The sequence below is a fragment of the Miscanthus floridulus genome, chromosome 8, assembly GCF_019320115.1.
Source record: "Miscanthus floridulus cultivar M001 chromosome 8, ASM1932011v1, whole genome shotgun sequence".
NCBI classification, from domain to species: domain Eukaryota; kingdom Viridiplantae; phylum Streptophyta; class Magnoliopsida; order Poales; family Poaceae; genus Miscanthus; species Miscanthus floridulus.
Window position 1 is genome coordinate 91,706,675 of NC_089587.1, and position 14,679 is coordinate 91,721,353.

Sequence of the window (14,679 nt, forward strand, 5' to 3'; positions counted from 1 at the left end):
CAAGACCACGCTTGACGTCAAGAAGACCCTAGCTGACCACCTGGAGATCCTAGATCTCGAGTCCCCACGCAAGAACATCAAGTCCAAAGAGCACAAAGTGATCCAGCTGGTCGATGGTGATCCCAGCAAAATAGCCCTTATCGGGGCCAACCTAGATCCTAAATAGGAAGACACGCTTGTCAGGTTCTTGAGGAGCAACGTGAGTGTGTTCACATGGAAACCCGTTAACATGCCTGGTGTACCTCAGAACTTGATCGAGCACTCCTTAAATGTCGATGGCAAGGCCAAACCTATCAAGCAGAAGCTACGATGGTTCGCTCATGACAAAAAGGAGGCTATTAGGGTAGAAGTTACATGGCTTTTGGCAGCCGAATTTATCAAAGAAGTGTATCATCTAGAGTGGTTAGCCAACCCGGTTCTTGTACGCAAAAAGAATAATGAATGGAGAATATGCGTTAATTACACTGATCTCAACAAACACTGCCCTAAAGACCCCTTCGGCTTACCTCGCATAGATGAGGTTGTAGATTCAACTGTCGGTTGTGAGTTGCTTTCCTTTCTCGATTGCTACTCTGGTTATCACCAGATCGCTCTCAAAAAGGACGACCAGATCAAGACATCCTTCATCATGCCCTTCGGTGCCTACTGCTACATGACCATGTTGTTCGGGCTCAAGAACGCCGAGGCTACCTACCAACGCGTCATATAGGCCCACCTCAAAGATGAGATAAAAGACGACCTCATCGAGGCTTATGTTGATGATGTAGTTGTTAAAACCAAGGAAGCATACACCCTTGTTGACAACCTCGAACGTACCTTTGTAGCTCTTAACACATTCCAATGGAAATTAAACCCAAAGAAGTGTATCTTTGGTGTTCCATCTGGTATATTGCTCGGCAACATCGTCAGTCATGACGGCATACGCCCTAACCCAGAGAAGGTAAAAGCTGTCTTAGACATGAAGCCGCCCAAAAAGGTGAACGATGTTCAGAAGCTTACCGGATGCATGGCTGTCCTCAGTCGTTTTATATCAAGATTAGGCAAAAAAGGACTACTATTTTTCAAGCTGCTCAAAGCATCCAAGAAGTTTGAGTGGTCGGAGGAAGCAGACGCTGCCTTTGCATAGCTGAAGCAATTCCTTACATCACCTCCGGTCCTCACTGCTCCCAGAGAAGATGAAACCCTCCTGCTTTACATTGCGGTAACTAATCGGGTGGTCTCCACTGCCATGGTGGTCGACAGTCCTGTGGAAAGCACCAATGTCACATGACGAAATCCGAGATCACAACGAAAAGGTGAAGAAGTCATTAACTCAACTCAACGCCATTATCCGAGGATGTTTCAGGGGTTGGCTGCTCAACTCTGACTCCACCACATCGGCAACTGGCCACTTTGCTCCCCGGGTGGGGTCGGTCGGAGCAGGGTGGACTTGCTCCTCAAACCTTAGGGGCATGTCCTCCCTCGCCAATCTTAGAGGTGCATCCTCTTCGATTTGCGCCGAGGCGTGCTATGGAATCAGGGTCAAGTTGGCCTGCCCTATGTCAGCTTGCTCATTCTCAAGTGCAAGCGCGTGCTATGGGATGTTGGGGTTAGACTCTTCCCCCTCCTCTTCCTCGTCTCCCTCCTCCTCATCGCCATCGCTCTCCTCTAAGCCTTGCCGGTGCTTTCCACGCTAGAGCTTCGCTCACTTCTTCTTCGCCCTCTTCCGCTCCTTTCTCGCCTTAGACACCTCGATTGTGGTATGGTTCGCCACCCTCCTAGCCATGTCCTCTAGCAGTGGTGGGTTAGACTCATGGATGATAAGGCCGGGTTGAAAATACCGGTGCTTAGAATTTGAGAACAAAGGAGGGTCGGCCAAGGAAATAGACTCAAAGAAGGCTTACCAGTTTGACAAAACTAGTGTCCGACCACATCACGGGATGCCCTAGGACTAGGTACACTAGGGTGAGATCCACCGACAGATCTGTCAGGCACTCCATCGCCTCCTTGAGGTGTTGTGCCATTTCACCAATGCTGAGGGCCTCACCGGCGACCATCACTGTCCCTTCGAGTGCGGAATCAGGTGTCATCTTCCACATCGGAAGAATACGCACCATCAGTGATGCCAGCCTCCTAACGTGGTACGCCTCAACGATGCCGGTACCATGAAAATCGTGACCCCTTAGAGTCACGATGGCTTTGAGGAGGTCACCAAGCCTCTTCTACTCCCTCCTAATGGGCCCGCACCTCCACACCTCCGACGCCTCCTCAATCAGATAGCCAGTGAAGATCGGTAGGGGGCGGCGACATCATTCCTCATGTAGAACTAGAGCTTATGTCACCCCTTGTTGGACTTCAACAAGGGGATGGACATGTACTCCGATGCCCGTCTGCCCTAAAGATGGATGCTCGCACATCCCATCGGCACCGCCAGGTCTGGCTTCTTCCTCTCCTTCTTCTTTTGTAGCTCAACAGTGAAGAAATACTTCCACAGCTCGAAGTGGGGCTCGATCCCTAGATACCCCTCGCATAGCACGATGAAGGTCAAGATGTGTTGAATCCTGTTAGGATTCAGATGCTGCAGTTCGATCCTATAGTAGTACAGCAGTCCTCGAAGGAATCGGTGGAGAGGAGTTGCGAACCCACGCTCGTGGAAGGGGATGAAGGAGACAATGTAGCCGTCTCGTAGCGATGGCACATCCTCACCACTAGGTACGATCCACTCCATTACTGCGGTCCTTGTGCGAAGAAGGCCCTTCTTAACTAGGCCCTCCATGCACGTGTGGAGAACATTGGAGTGAGGCCATGGCTCCATCGAGGGATGGGGATGGTAATGCAGAAGATCTGGCGGTGGCGTAAGGCTGGAGAGCGAGGGCTTCGCCAGCTGTGGAGCAGAAACAGGGGAGTGAAGGCTAGAACTCAAGAACAGAAGGCAGAAAGACTGGAGGGGCAAGGATGCGGCTACGCGTACGGAGGTTGGAGAGAAATGGTTCCATTTATAAGGTAAGGGCGGAACAGGCGAGGTATGAACCATCCGCTTAAATTAACGTGCCCCATGCCTCACTAGATCCATTTCTTTCAGGGCTCATGCCCTCACTATTCCTCATAGCATCAGATGCATCACCACCTCGAGAGACGAGCATATGCCTATCCAAACCTTCCCCACAAAGGATTCACCGGGCGATGGTTCATCTTCAAAGGCTATGGGGCATCGCAGGTAAGTGGGATACGGAGCTAAAAATGCTCCCACGGCCCATTAACGCCTAGGAGTTCAAAAGCTAGCCCACCAGTGGGTTCACAGCCGCTCCAGGACACCCTAGAGTGAGGGGAGCTTTAGGATGGGCCTACTAGTGGCCAATACCCAAGGAGCATGAAGCACCACGGGCGTCCCAACCCTCATTTTGAGTCTTGGATGATGCAAGGTCCATGGTTTTTTCTCGAAGAAAGGCATCGAGCCCTCGGACCGGTCGAATGGATCCGAGAACTATATGGATCGGCCACCAAGAATCTAGAGTCAGTCACCAGCTAACCTTGAACTGGGCCCCCGCAAAGGGGATGCCAGGGCTCTACTCAAACAAGCCCATTAACAACTCATCGAGCACCATGCTCCATCTAACAAGGAAATCATGGGATGGCTCAGCCCCTCTACCCTAGCGAATGGACGTATGAGGGGTGATGATCACAAGACAAACTGACCCCTCGATCGGACCCCTACTACGCGTGAAGGCTCGGGGACTCGACATCGCAAAGAGACCGAACACGCGGTCATAGACAAACGACGAGTGTCATATGCAGCTCGCTATCCTATAAAGCGATAATAACGAATAGTGCTCGCATGCGCCCTCAAGCAACAGATTGCAAAAAGCCTTCGTGTCTCACTCCTCCAAAGGATCAGGGGCTACACCCACCAGGTGCGCTCGCACGCACCTGATGGAAAATAGATTACCAGTGAGTCCCCTCCTCAGGGGCTGGGTGCCTATGTCTGCATGCGCGCCTCCGTGGCCTTGGCCAGTCCTCCACATGGAGGTTGGGTGCCTAAATCCTACACGGTTATCTTACGTGGTAAAATGAACCAAGAGGAAAAACACCAAAGTTCTAATAAACGACCCACCTCCATGGCACAATGGCCACATGAGCGACATATCACATAAAGCCTTTGCATGAGTGTCTCACACCTCCAAAGGCTCAGGAGCTACTGTTGGATATCTATACCCAGGTATCCGAGCCAAAGGAATAATGAGCGTCACGTCGGCTCATCCAAAGGTTAAGGACGCAACTATGACCTCGTCCAACTCCGAGGACGAGGCTCCACCTCGTCTGAACCCTAGGGGTCGGGCCATGCCTCGTCCAACTCTGAGGATGAGGTTTCCGCCTCGTTCGACCCCTAGGGGCTAGGCCACGCCTCATCCAACTCCAAGGATGAGGTTTCTGCCTCGTCCAACCCTAAGGAGCTGGGCTACACCTCGTCTAACTCTAAGGACGAGGTTTTCATCTTGTCTGACCCCAAGGCGTGGGCTCTGACTTGTCCAATCCCATGGGAAGGGCTCCGCCTCGCCTGACCCCCGACGGTCGGATTCCGTCTCGCCCGCCCCCTAGGATGAATTTCTACCTCGTCCGTTCCCTGCGGGTCGGATTTGCTATCGGACAAAAGCAGTAGCCCTAGGGTGGGACCCAAACCGCTTCGACCACTATGACATGGAGGTGCGCGCCTGGGAGCATGTCTCGGACGCATCCTGATGCGACTGGCGGTCGCATCAGGCCATGCTGGGAGACTCATGTCGCCCACCACATCAACAGGGCGGCACTGTGCTGCCAACTCCCTGCCTGACCACCGTCCAACATTAGTCAACCAGTGTCAGTTGGTTGGCACTATACCACCAACCCCCGTACGGCCTCTGTCAGGGTACCCTTTGACCATTCCGTCCGCTCAGATAGGATGGAAGACAAGAACGACACACGACTCCCACACGTATGCTGCAGTGGCCAACAGGACCCCGGTGCGACGCCGCTGCCACCACGATCTATAGGGTCAACGAGACCCATGTGAAGAGGAGGACGGCACACTTCCGGGAGCCTTATTTCTCTTTCTTTTATCCTCTTTCCCTTCGGCTGTAACCTCTCCTTTCCCTTGGACTATAAAAGGGAAAGCAGGGCATCCTACTAGGGGGACGGATACATCGAACAAGTGCATCACATAGCATTGGTTCACCGCACCTCATCACGAACAGCACATCACCAGAGACTTGGGACCAGTCTCTCTCTCGCCCGTTTGTAACCCTTACTACGAACTTTCAGTGCTAAGTAATACTAGCAGCAGCCAAGAACTGGATGTAGGGATATTCTGCCCGAACCAGTATAAACCTGGTGTCTTCTTAGCACACCATCCGGGCCAGACGCGCAATATACAAATTTACTCGTTAGTGTTTACTCAAAACACTGACAATTATTGTCTTTATGTGACATAACAAAAAATTATAAATGAATATGTGTATTATTCTAGTCCATAGTTGCATAACAATTGTCGAAGATTACCCAAAGGGTAGAACCCTTAAAATGGCAAATGCAACTAAGGTCAGTTTTAGTATAAGTTTCATCAGAGTATCATTTGCCTTTAATAAGCTGCAACATAAGCATTTTTATGACCCCCCCCCCCAAAAAAAAGGCATTTTTATGACTTGACTGTTTTAAGGGCGCTCGCAACCCAGAAATTAAATGAGTCTATATCTATTGAAGTGTGACAACTAAGCAAAATGTTGATGTGTCACTATAACTATTGAAGTGAAAGAAGAAAATGGTTTTTTATATAGCAAACCACGTCTACGTGAGAACCAAAATATAAAGAAATGTTATTGGTAGATACTATGAGAGAAAAGATAGATAATTGGATGAATATTTTATTTGTAGAAACTAAGTATCGAGAGGATAGTTTCTACATGTTGTGTTTATATTAATTAGCAAGTATGAAAACTATTTCATAGTTCCTTGGTTGAGACTGCTCTAAAAGACTCTATTGGTTTGATTACCAACTCAAAATGAGTCATAGAATTAAAGGTCTACGAAACAAAAGAATGAACTATGTATTGATAATGTTTCATCTATGTTTCATTGCATTTTACGTTTTTGAAGCAAACTCTCCACTGAGAATAGTTTATTAAACAGAGGCATTCATAGTCATTTCAGCTCTTCGCTGTTATGTTTGATAGTTGCCAAACGACTACTACCCAGTTTGTGGATTGTTACTTACAGGCTGTTATGACAAGAGAACCGGATTGTTGGGACGTTTGAGCTTGCCAATTTTTTTTTACAATCTCCAGGCTGCAAAAGTCCACAACATCAGGAAAGCATGGCTTTAATCGTGTGCACGCGGTGGGATGTGCGTGTGTACTACCTACTAGTAGAAGGTGCGCGCCATCGCGCGCGTAGGGGGACACCAGGAAACATTTCGAAGACGGAGGAAATATGCTGGATGTATGAAAAAGACACAAGAATACCAGTTTGAGCATGGTACTTGGTAGTTCACATCCGAACATATGTATGTAGTTCTTTAAAGAATGAACGGAGAGTGGTTAAGTAAACAGCTGGTACATAGTCGGTGCCATTACACAGCCATAGTAGGCTACTTGCACCTGAAGCTGCGATATGATATACAAAGATCAGTTCGAGCGTCATTTTTTTAAGTAGCCTGGGTTCTTTTTAGCCTGGGACTGTTCCTATATACATAGGGTGGATATGGTAAGGGAACGACGGGTGCCTTTGCCGTTGGAAATATAACCATTCGCATGTCTTGAAAACGCTGGAGCAGGCATCTTGCTGGTTGCCGTCAGTCACCTGCTATAGGAAGGAACATAACGAATTAGTAAACGTTAGGGAAGAAATAGGTTAATTATATCTTCTCCCTTTTTTGGAGGGGAGTGGGGGGGCAAAGCACAGTAGCAGGCTGGGTAGGAAGAGAGCAGCATTTTGTCATTAAGGTGTCATGATGGGTCTTTTTTTTGTTTTTACACATGATAGTTTTTAACACTTAGGCTGACATAATTTTTTGTAGGGATGAATGCTTTCTATTATAAATGTAGAAGTGTGAATTTTTAAAAGTCTAAGAAGTACTAATATATATGGTAGAAGAAAAGGGAACCTAAACCAAAAACTGCAAGTAACGAATGACAAAAATATTTAGCCAAAAGATGAACTGGCACATATGATGAATGGCACTAACTCAGACATCGAAAACCGACAAAGAGGAAGGCGTCCTAAAAAACAGGATTAGTTAATTTTTACCTGGAATGGGAATAGCTCCACAAACACATAGAATTCATAAGCATGTTAGCTGGTGACAGGCCGCGGCCTCAAGGATAAAGCACGGGGGTCAAAAAGCAAGGCACATAAAATACAGAAGAAGAACACTATGATTCGGAAAGGAAGCAACACAAATGATGTCACTTTCCTTTCCCCAATATATGCAAACAACTGGCACATGGTAGCAACCTGGAGAGTAATTACCTTGCAATATTAAAAGCTAACTGTAGATGATTAACTTTGGAAAACTGAAGAGACATGCTGCAAGAGAGATTTTTTTCATGCTTTCAATTTACACTATCTAAAGCACCAACGAACATAAGTATCGTAACCTAGCCTGCATATGTTGGCTAAATATAAAATATCGTATGATTAAATGGCCTGTATATGTGGCGTCAGTAATTACCATAAGCATGGAGAAATAGATGAATAGCATAATGCCAGAAAAAAATAGTAGGTATATTATACACTTGAAATGACACTGCACCTCTGATCTTAATGAATCAATGTTCATAAGAAATTGTAACTAACAAAATACTTCTACTTGATAAATCTGTGGAATGAGACATTTACCAGCTAGCCAGTAACAACTTCTCTGCCAAGAAGGGAACCAACAGGACGAAAACATTGCACTATAGTTTGAAAATTTATCCTTTCAAAATCACAGCAGGCACGCGTGCTGTATAGATTACAAAAAATCATTTAGGGTAAATAGTTTTGTCACAGCAGTAAAGCACGTAGTTTTTTTCATTCGAAGTGTAGGACAAGGGAGCAGATCATTAATTCCAAAACATTAGATCATTCAGTTACCTGAGCATGAGTATAGGAATCTCGAACGAGAGTTTTGAAATTCACTACTACTCTGCATTTTACATGCTGTTGTTGGTACCCACAGTAGAGGAAGAACTATTGAAAGAAAGAATAAACAAGCTGGTCCTGAAGAACTATTGAAAGAAAGAATAAACATCTAAGCTGACAATAGCACACACAAGAGTAAAAAATAAAGGATGAGAGAAAGCTTGAAGGCACTAACCAAATCTTAGAGAATTTAGGTGCAGAGAACCCACCCAAACCTCAACTCCAGATGATTCAGACCTACATGGAGCATAGGAAAGAAATATTGTAAATCATATATAAATATCTTCGAAAAGAGATAAAAGAAACCCCACATAGTACTAAAATAGATAATTGCACTGACAAATAGAACTACGTACACAACAGACCTAGTTATTAGGTAGAAAGAGCATCTAAAAAATAGCAAATCATAGTGTATAGGTATATAGCTTAATCGAAATGAACGATGCCAACCACACAATTTGTTATCCAGTATGATAATGAGTAAATGTATAAGAAATCTGTAGCAAGATGGTGTTATAGTTAAATACCATGACTGTTGTCTTATTAGAATACATAGCTGTTGGATTAGAAGCCACCCTTGTTGTTTCACCGGATGTGTTGAGCTCAAGCAGTAAGCATATATTTGCAGTAAACGGCCCAAACAGCTTTACTGAACCAAACAAATTGTTATAAGATCTCAAATAACAGGCATCCCACAGACACAATCATAGGAGAAGCACAGCAATCAAGCGGCAATGAACAGAAACAATTGTTGGAAGCATTTACCATACCATTTGTGTCATCTCACAGGAAAATAACAATTACTTTGGCAAAAGAATGGAACAATGGTTTTCAGATAAGTCAATAAGCTACGATAACTTTCTCACTATTTTAAACTATCAGTATATATTTGAAAAGGACAAATGGATTTTGTAAACCCATGTTATTGAATAACAGAAGAAATAGAATCTATGAAGCAGAGTGCACAGTAGGACTTAGAGGTATTAAGAAAAAACATTGGACGAGTTTTTCTTACCAAGAGTGGCCATTCTGCCCCCTTTTTTCATGATAGAAGTAGATTTGCATGGCTTCAGATAATTTACTTTGATCACTGAAAGAAAATATGCCACCCTCTCAATTGAAAATAGGAGAGTTGACATCATCGCTGATCCAATGCAGCACTGGGAAAAAAAATGGTGTGCATTAGCTCCATACCTCAACGTGCTCGTAAATTCAAATCGATGTGACTAATAAACTAAGAATGCAATATCCTTGGCAGGAAAACATCACTGTAATAAATACAATGGTATGATTACGTAGTAGGAAACACGGTAATTAGAGGCATTCAACTGATGTAATCCTTCAGTATAGTATAAGGCATATTACCACATCACGGCAAGCATATAGCCACATGTGGTAATTTAATCTTAGGATGTACAAATCAGTATAAAACACATTAGTAAATCGAAGCAAAGAACACAGCGTATCCATGGTTTCTTTTTTACACTTCACACCTAGTTATGTCGAAGCCAAAAGCATGTAAAGGACCTGGCTTTGGTACAAATGGAATGAACCTGTGAACCTGTAGCAATCAAGAGAGGGAAATAAAGAGAGAAACATGTGTCTTGTCTCACCTGAGAGACGGCAAGAAGCGAATGGAGCAGAGGGCGGGTTGTGCCGCAGCCCAGGGGTGCCGTCGCGCCCCACCAAGGCGCGGGCCTAGCTGGCACGTCGGGATGCGGGGGGTGACGATGACGTACCGCGCGCTACCGGCGCGTGGGAAGTGGGGAGGTGTGCCGATGCAGGAGCATCCCGTCGCGCACACCTTCTGCGGCCATTGCGCGCGTTCGTAGGGATAGGTAAGTTCACACTATGCTTAAGCTCAGCGCAAATTTGGTTTATACTTGTTGGGCTATGGCATGAAGGTATTTGTATTGGCTGAAGAACTGTCTTTTTCTTTTCTCTTAATTAGTACGAACCACAAGATGAACTGGAACTGAATGCAAAGAATAAATATCACAGTCAGTTTGTCAGATCTTTTTGTGAAGTCATATGTTTGTTCTTCCAATTGGAAGCTGGACAGTAGCAATCTAAAACTGCAGCAGAAATGACATTGTCCTATCTGACAAACGCAGCACCTTGTCGTATGTGCTGACCCTTGGTGTCTACCTCTGAACCTACAATATCACCCGAAATGGCCTACTCCTATATACGTATATAAGAAGAATACATTGACAGTCAGTCTACACATATCAACAAAGGGAAACTACACAAGAAAATCAATGTTGACTATGAAAAGGCATAACAACTGTTATAAGTACCTGAATCTAAATCATGCTGGAAGCCAAAAAAAAAAAGAGTCACTATACAAAAAAATGGAGCAACATTTTTGTAACCATGAAGTGGCATACCTTTCGGATCGTAAGGTACATAAAAAAACACAAACAATTAGAGTACATAAAGCTGGTGTCAATCAAATGAGCGACGTGTCAAATTTTTAAAAAAATGGGAGGTTCTGCACAGAAGCATATATGGGTGAATTCCGTTTATACGTCACAAGAAGGAAAAAAGAAAAGTAGTATGACTATGATTATAGAGTGCACAGATAAGAGAGAAGTCAACATTGGATGAGAAATCAAATAGATAGATTGATGGGAAAATATTGTAGTGCTATAATAAATTTGTACGAAGAGCATGTATATTAGCTATAAAAACACAACAGGAAGTAAATACTTAAGTTGCGGGCTAAACCTCACATCAGCTATACAAACTACAGAGAAACTGAAACGGCAAGTGTAGACCATGGAACATATATATGTTGCATTGGAAATTTCAAAGACGAACTAAATAAATTTACCATCAATTTCGTAGAGTAGACTATGTAAATATAACATTTGCTTTGCGTGATCCTAGCAAGTTCATCATTCATAATACTAGAAAAAGTTTTAGAGGCAACCATGCATATTCAGTCTCCAGACATACTGGTTTTTTTTCGTACCACAATTAAATAGGAAAGCACATCTACACTGAGAACAACAACCATAGAAATCAAAATCCCCAAATCTTAGTGAATCCCTAACCGTAAAGCAAAGAAATAAGACCATTTACTTACACTTGTGGACCACAAACGGGCCGGCGGCAGGGTGCAGCACCATGGCCACAGCCACGCCGATGCGCCGTCGTCGCAGGGGGCGGCCACCGCCCGTGCCGCTGGCCTGCCGGTGCGTGCCGCCTCGCGCTACCGTCGCGCTGCAGGGCCCGCGTCCGTACGGCAACCGCGCCACCGCCATCGTTGCACCGCGCGCGTGAGGAGGGAGAGAGGGAGAAAAGGAGAGGGGAAGTGGAGAGGCGGAGGCGCCAGCGCGGCCGGTGTCCTCCAGCGTTGCTGGGGCATCGAGAGAGACGTAGAGAGCGAGAGAAGGTTCTTTTTTTTGCCGATGCGAGGGGGAGACGGGAGATATTTCGTGGAGATGTGGCTAGGGTTTTTCTAGCGACGTGGTCGGCTGATGGCCAAGTGAAGGAAGCAGCGGAGGTGGACCAATAGAAGAGGCTGGAGCTGACGGCTGGACCAATCAGGGATTTGGGGGCGACGTGTCCGGGCTGGCTGCCCAGGAGGCCCCAGCCGAATAGAGGGTTAGATGAGGCACTCAAAAAATTGTGACATGGTATGTTTATGGAAGAACCATTGAAAAACTCAAATTGGCAGAGCACTTGTCCATGAAACGGATCATGGCACTATATGTAAGATTAATAAAAAGAAATGAGCATGTACTATGAGAACCTAACATCAAAGAAACAGGATACCTTAGAATGAGCTACAAATATCATCAACCCGAGATCCTGATAAGGGAAAAAACTTGCATATCAGCAGCCATGAATAGGATCAGGCCACTATATCTAGTCCAGGGAACACAGTTGTTAATGCACCATTTAATGGTACAAAATTGATGGAAATGCATACCACTTTTTATCTATACAGGTACCTTTAGTTACCTAATAGAAAGCAGAGGTAGAACCATAATGCAATTATTCCATAGAAGCACACACACGTTTCATTTCAGGATTTTTCAATTTGATACCGACAAAACCTCCAGCACCACTTTGCTCTAAAAAAGCTACACCCTGAATTCTCTTTAGCCCCAACGTATTAAAGGCATATAATAATTAATGGAGGATATGACAGCTGTAGCATTAGGAGGGAAGACATTCAGAGATCTAGAAAAAAGATTCATAGATACCTGAGGTCTCCATCAGCTTCCTCACTGGCTCTTGTTTCTCTGAAAAAATAGAGTGTATCACCATGTTAACAAATTACTGGAAGCAAGATACAAGGCTAGCTTATGTAAACTTAAAATGTAATCTTCTCAGAAGAGGCATTATAAAAAAAATAGCAGATCAAGCAGATGAAGCAATACTCTGTACAATAAATCGACATTAGCAGTTAAGCAGTGTCATGAAGAGGGAGCTTCAAATTTAAGTGTGAGTAAGCACAAGAAACACAATATTTTAGTGAATGTACAAAGGATCATTGATTTTGTTCTTTTGATCCCAAGTTTGCAATGGATAAATTGCTTGTTAATGTGGTAAGCAAATCTAGAACTACCAATGGAAATTCAAGACTTGTACTATCATACTATGAACCTCTAATATGTGTGTAGCAGAACTTTGAAACAAGCAGGAGATAGAAGACAATACATTTATTTTTATGTATGAAAATAGAGAACAGTGGATTCTAAATGGATGCAAAGAAGTACCTGATCAGCACTCAGCTTTCAGTTTTAAACAGGAAAAAGTAGATAAGCATTTTACAATGGATGCAACGATTCAAGGTAAAACGGATAGGATCAACCATGACTGATAACTTCCTTTGTGTAGAGTCATGGGAATTAGGAACTGAAAAAGCAAATGCAAATAAGATACCTGTATTCGGAATTGCAGAATAATACAAATTTGTTACACAAGCTACGGAGTGCATAGATAATATTGGCCTAGCTACAACTGATGTTTTCCTGGTAGATTGCAGGCACCGAAATCCTACTACTCCCGATGACTAAAACACTGAAAGGAGATGTAGCTACCAGGTTCAGCGGATTGAACCTGTTGTCCAAACTCAGTCAGCAGCTATCTGGCGGTCGGAGGAATAGCACACGCTGCATTGCAGCTAGACTGAGAAACCAAAGCAGCCTGCCAACTATTGCTTCTCAATAATTTTGGAACAGTACATAAGCCTGCTGACTAAACAACTCTTAAATCCACCAAAAAAAACAAACCAATAAAAGGTGGGAAAATTAGATAAGGACAATGAGTAGGTAACTGTTGCTGGGAAGGAGTCACGGTTCTGAAAATTAGAAGAGTGCTGCTTTTGCTATTGCTGTGCATGTGAAAACCACTGTTTCAAAAGCACAATAGTATGCAGTGTACAAACGGAGGCTGTAAAAAATTCACCAGGAATGGGTTCAAACCCAATTTGATTCTAATAAAACTCGAACACACCAAATCAGTCAAACATTAAGAACGGAACTCACCGAAAATACGGTGAATTCTAGAAAAAGAAAAACACAAGAAGGAAAGATCTCCCGTGATCATTACTGTAAAAGTTAGACATAATTTATGCTGTAATCATCAGATATTATAGATCATCACCTGATCATGTTGTAGGAGTATCTGGCCATATACATAGAAAATTACAGATTGGACAAAAGCACAAGAAAGTCATCAGCTTATATGTTTCCTCAAAAGAACTGATTGGTCAGTACCTCGTTTCTCAGTCAGCGTGTTCCACCTGTAATCCGCAAAAATCGGAGAAGATTCAGTTCGAATCACCAAGAATCGAAGAGGATTCGAATGGAATCCTCGAGACCAAAGAGGAAAGGGACAAAGGTGAAAAATACCCCTTAAATAATTTCATCTGTGGTGTGCAGCAGGAAGAGCACGAGGGGAGGCAGAAAAATGGAGCCTCACCAATAAGTATCTGGAATGGAGGAAGGGGAAGATGGGCGAGAGAGGAATAGCCGGGAAAGCGACGAGGTGGTCCTTGTTGGTCTGCTCGTGTTGGAGCCGTGGCGCGCTCCGCCCAGTTGCCCCAAAGCCGTGCTCACCGACGTGGGCCGCCAGAGGGCGCACCGGCCCTGCGCCACCCCATGGCCACGCATGGAGGGCGCACGCTTGCCCACGCCACCGCACGTGCGCGTCGCTACGCTACGGTGCGCGCTCGCACCGGGTAGGGTGCTCGCCTCGTACCGCGCCTTCGGCACCACACGGAGAGGGAGAGGAAGGAGAGGAGTAGGGGAAGAAGATGGTGATGCACCGCCATACAAAGCTGGCGAACTTGGCCGCCGTTGCTGCCGGCGAGAAAGACACAGCTAGGGTTTCATCGAGCGGGCACAGACCGCATGCAGCGTAGGGGGGCCGGCGAGGAAGAAGAGGCAGCTAGGTTTTGCCGCGCCGCGCTGCTGCGCTGGTGGCCACCCTGGCCACGCGTCGAGAGAGACCGGGAGAGGGAGGGAGCGGACGAGAGAGAGCGAGGAAAGGGGATCGGGAGAGGGAGGGAGCGGACGAGAGAGAGCGAGG

At 45.3% G+C, this 14,679-nt stretch overlaps 1 protein-coding gene across 13 annotated transcripts; it reads right to left on the reverse strand.

Moving 5' to 3' along the window:
* Window positions 1–6,494: 6,494 nt before the first annotated feature.
* LOC136476963 (uncharacterized) lies at window positions 6,495–14,679 on the reverse strand. 13 transcript variants are annotated; one of them, XM_066474942.1, is made up of 12 exons: window positions 14,001–14,679; window positions 13,866–13,891; window positions 12,346–12,386; window positions 11,914–11,964; window positions 11,552–11,709; window positions 11,222–11,362; window positions 9,744–10,105; window positions 9,146–9,290; window positions 8,658–8,779; window positions 8,083–8,367; window positions 7,167–7,951; window positions 6,495–6,810 (listed from the first exon to the last, which is right to left on the reverse strand). In XM_066474942.1, the coding sequence occupies exons 1-7, from the start codon at window positions 14,015–14,017 to the stop codon at window positions 10,078–10,080; spliced, it is 462 nt and encodes a 153-aa protein (XP_066331039.1). In that variant the 5' UTR covers window positions 14,018–14,679; the 3' UTR covers window positions 6,495–6,810; window positions 7,167–7,951; window positions 8,083–8,367; window positions 8,658–8,779; window positions 9,146–9,290; window positions 9,744–10,077. The 13 variants fall into 13 exon arrangements, 1 of the variants encoding a protein (XP_066331039.1); XR_010763794.1 differs by lacking the exons at window positions 7,167–7,951; window positions 11,222–11,362; window positions 11,552–11,709; window positions 11,914–11,964 and having other exon boundaries at window positions 12,348–12,386; window positions 13,753–13,891; XR_010763793.1 differs by lacking the exons at window positions 7,167–7,951; window positions 11,222–11,362; window positions 11,552–11,709; window positions 11,914–11,964 and having other exon boundaries at window positions 9,744–9,937; window positions 12,348–12,386; window positions 12,864–13,891.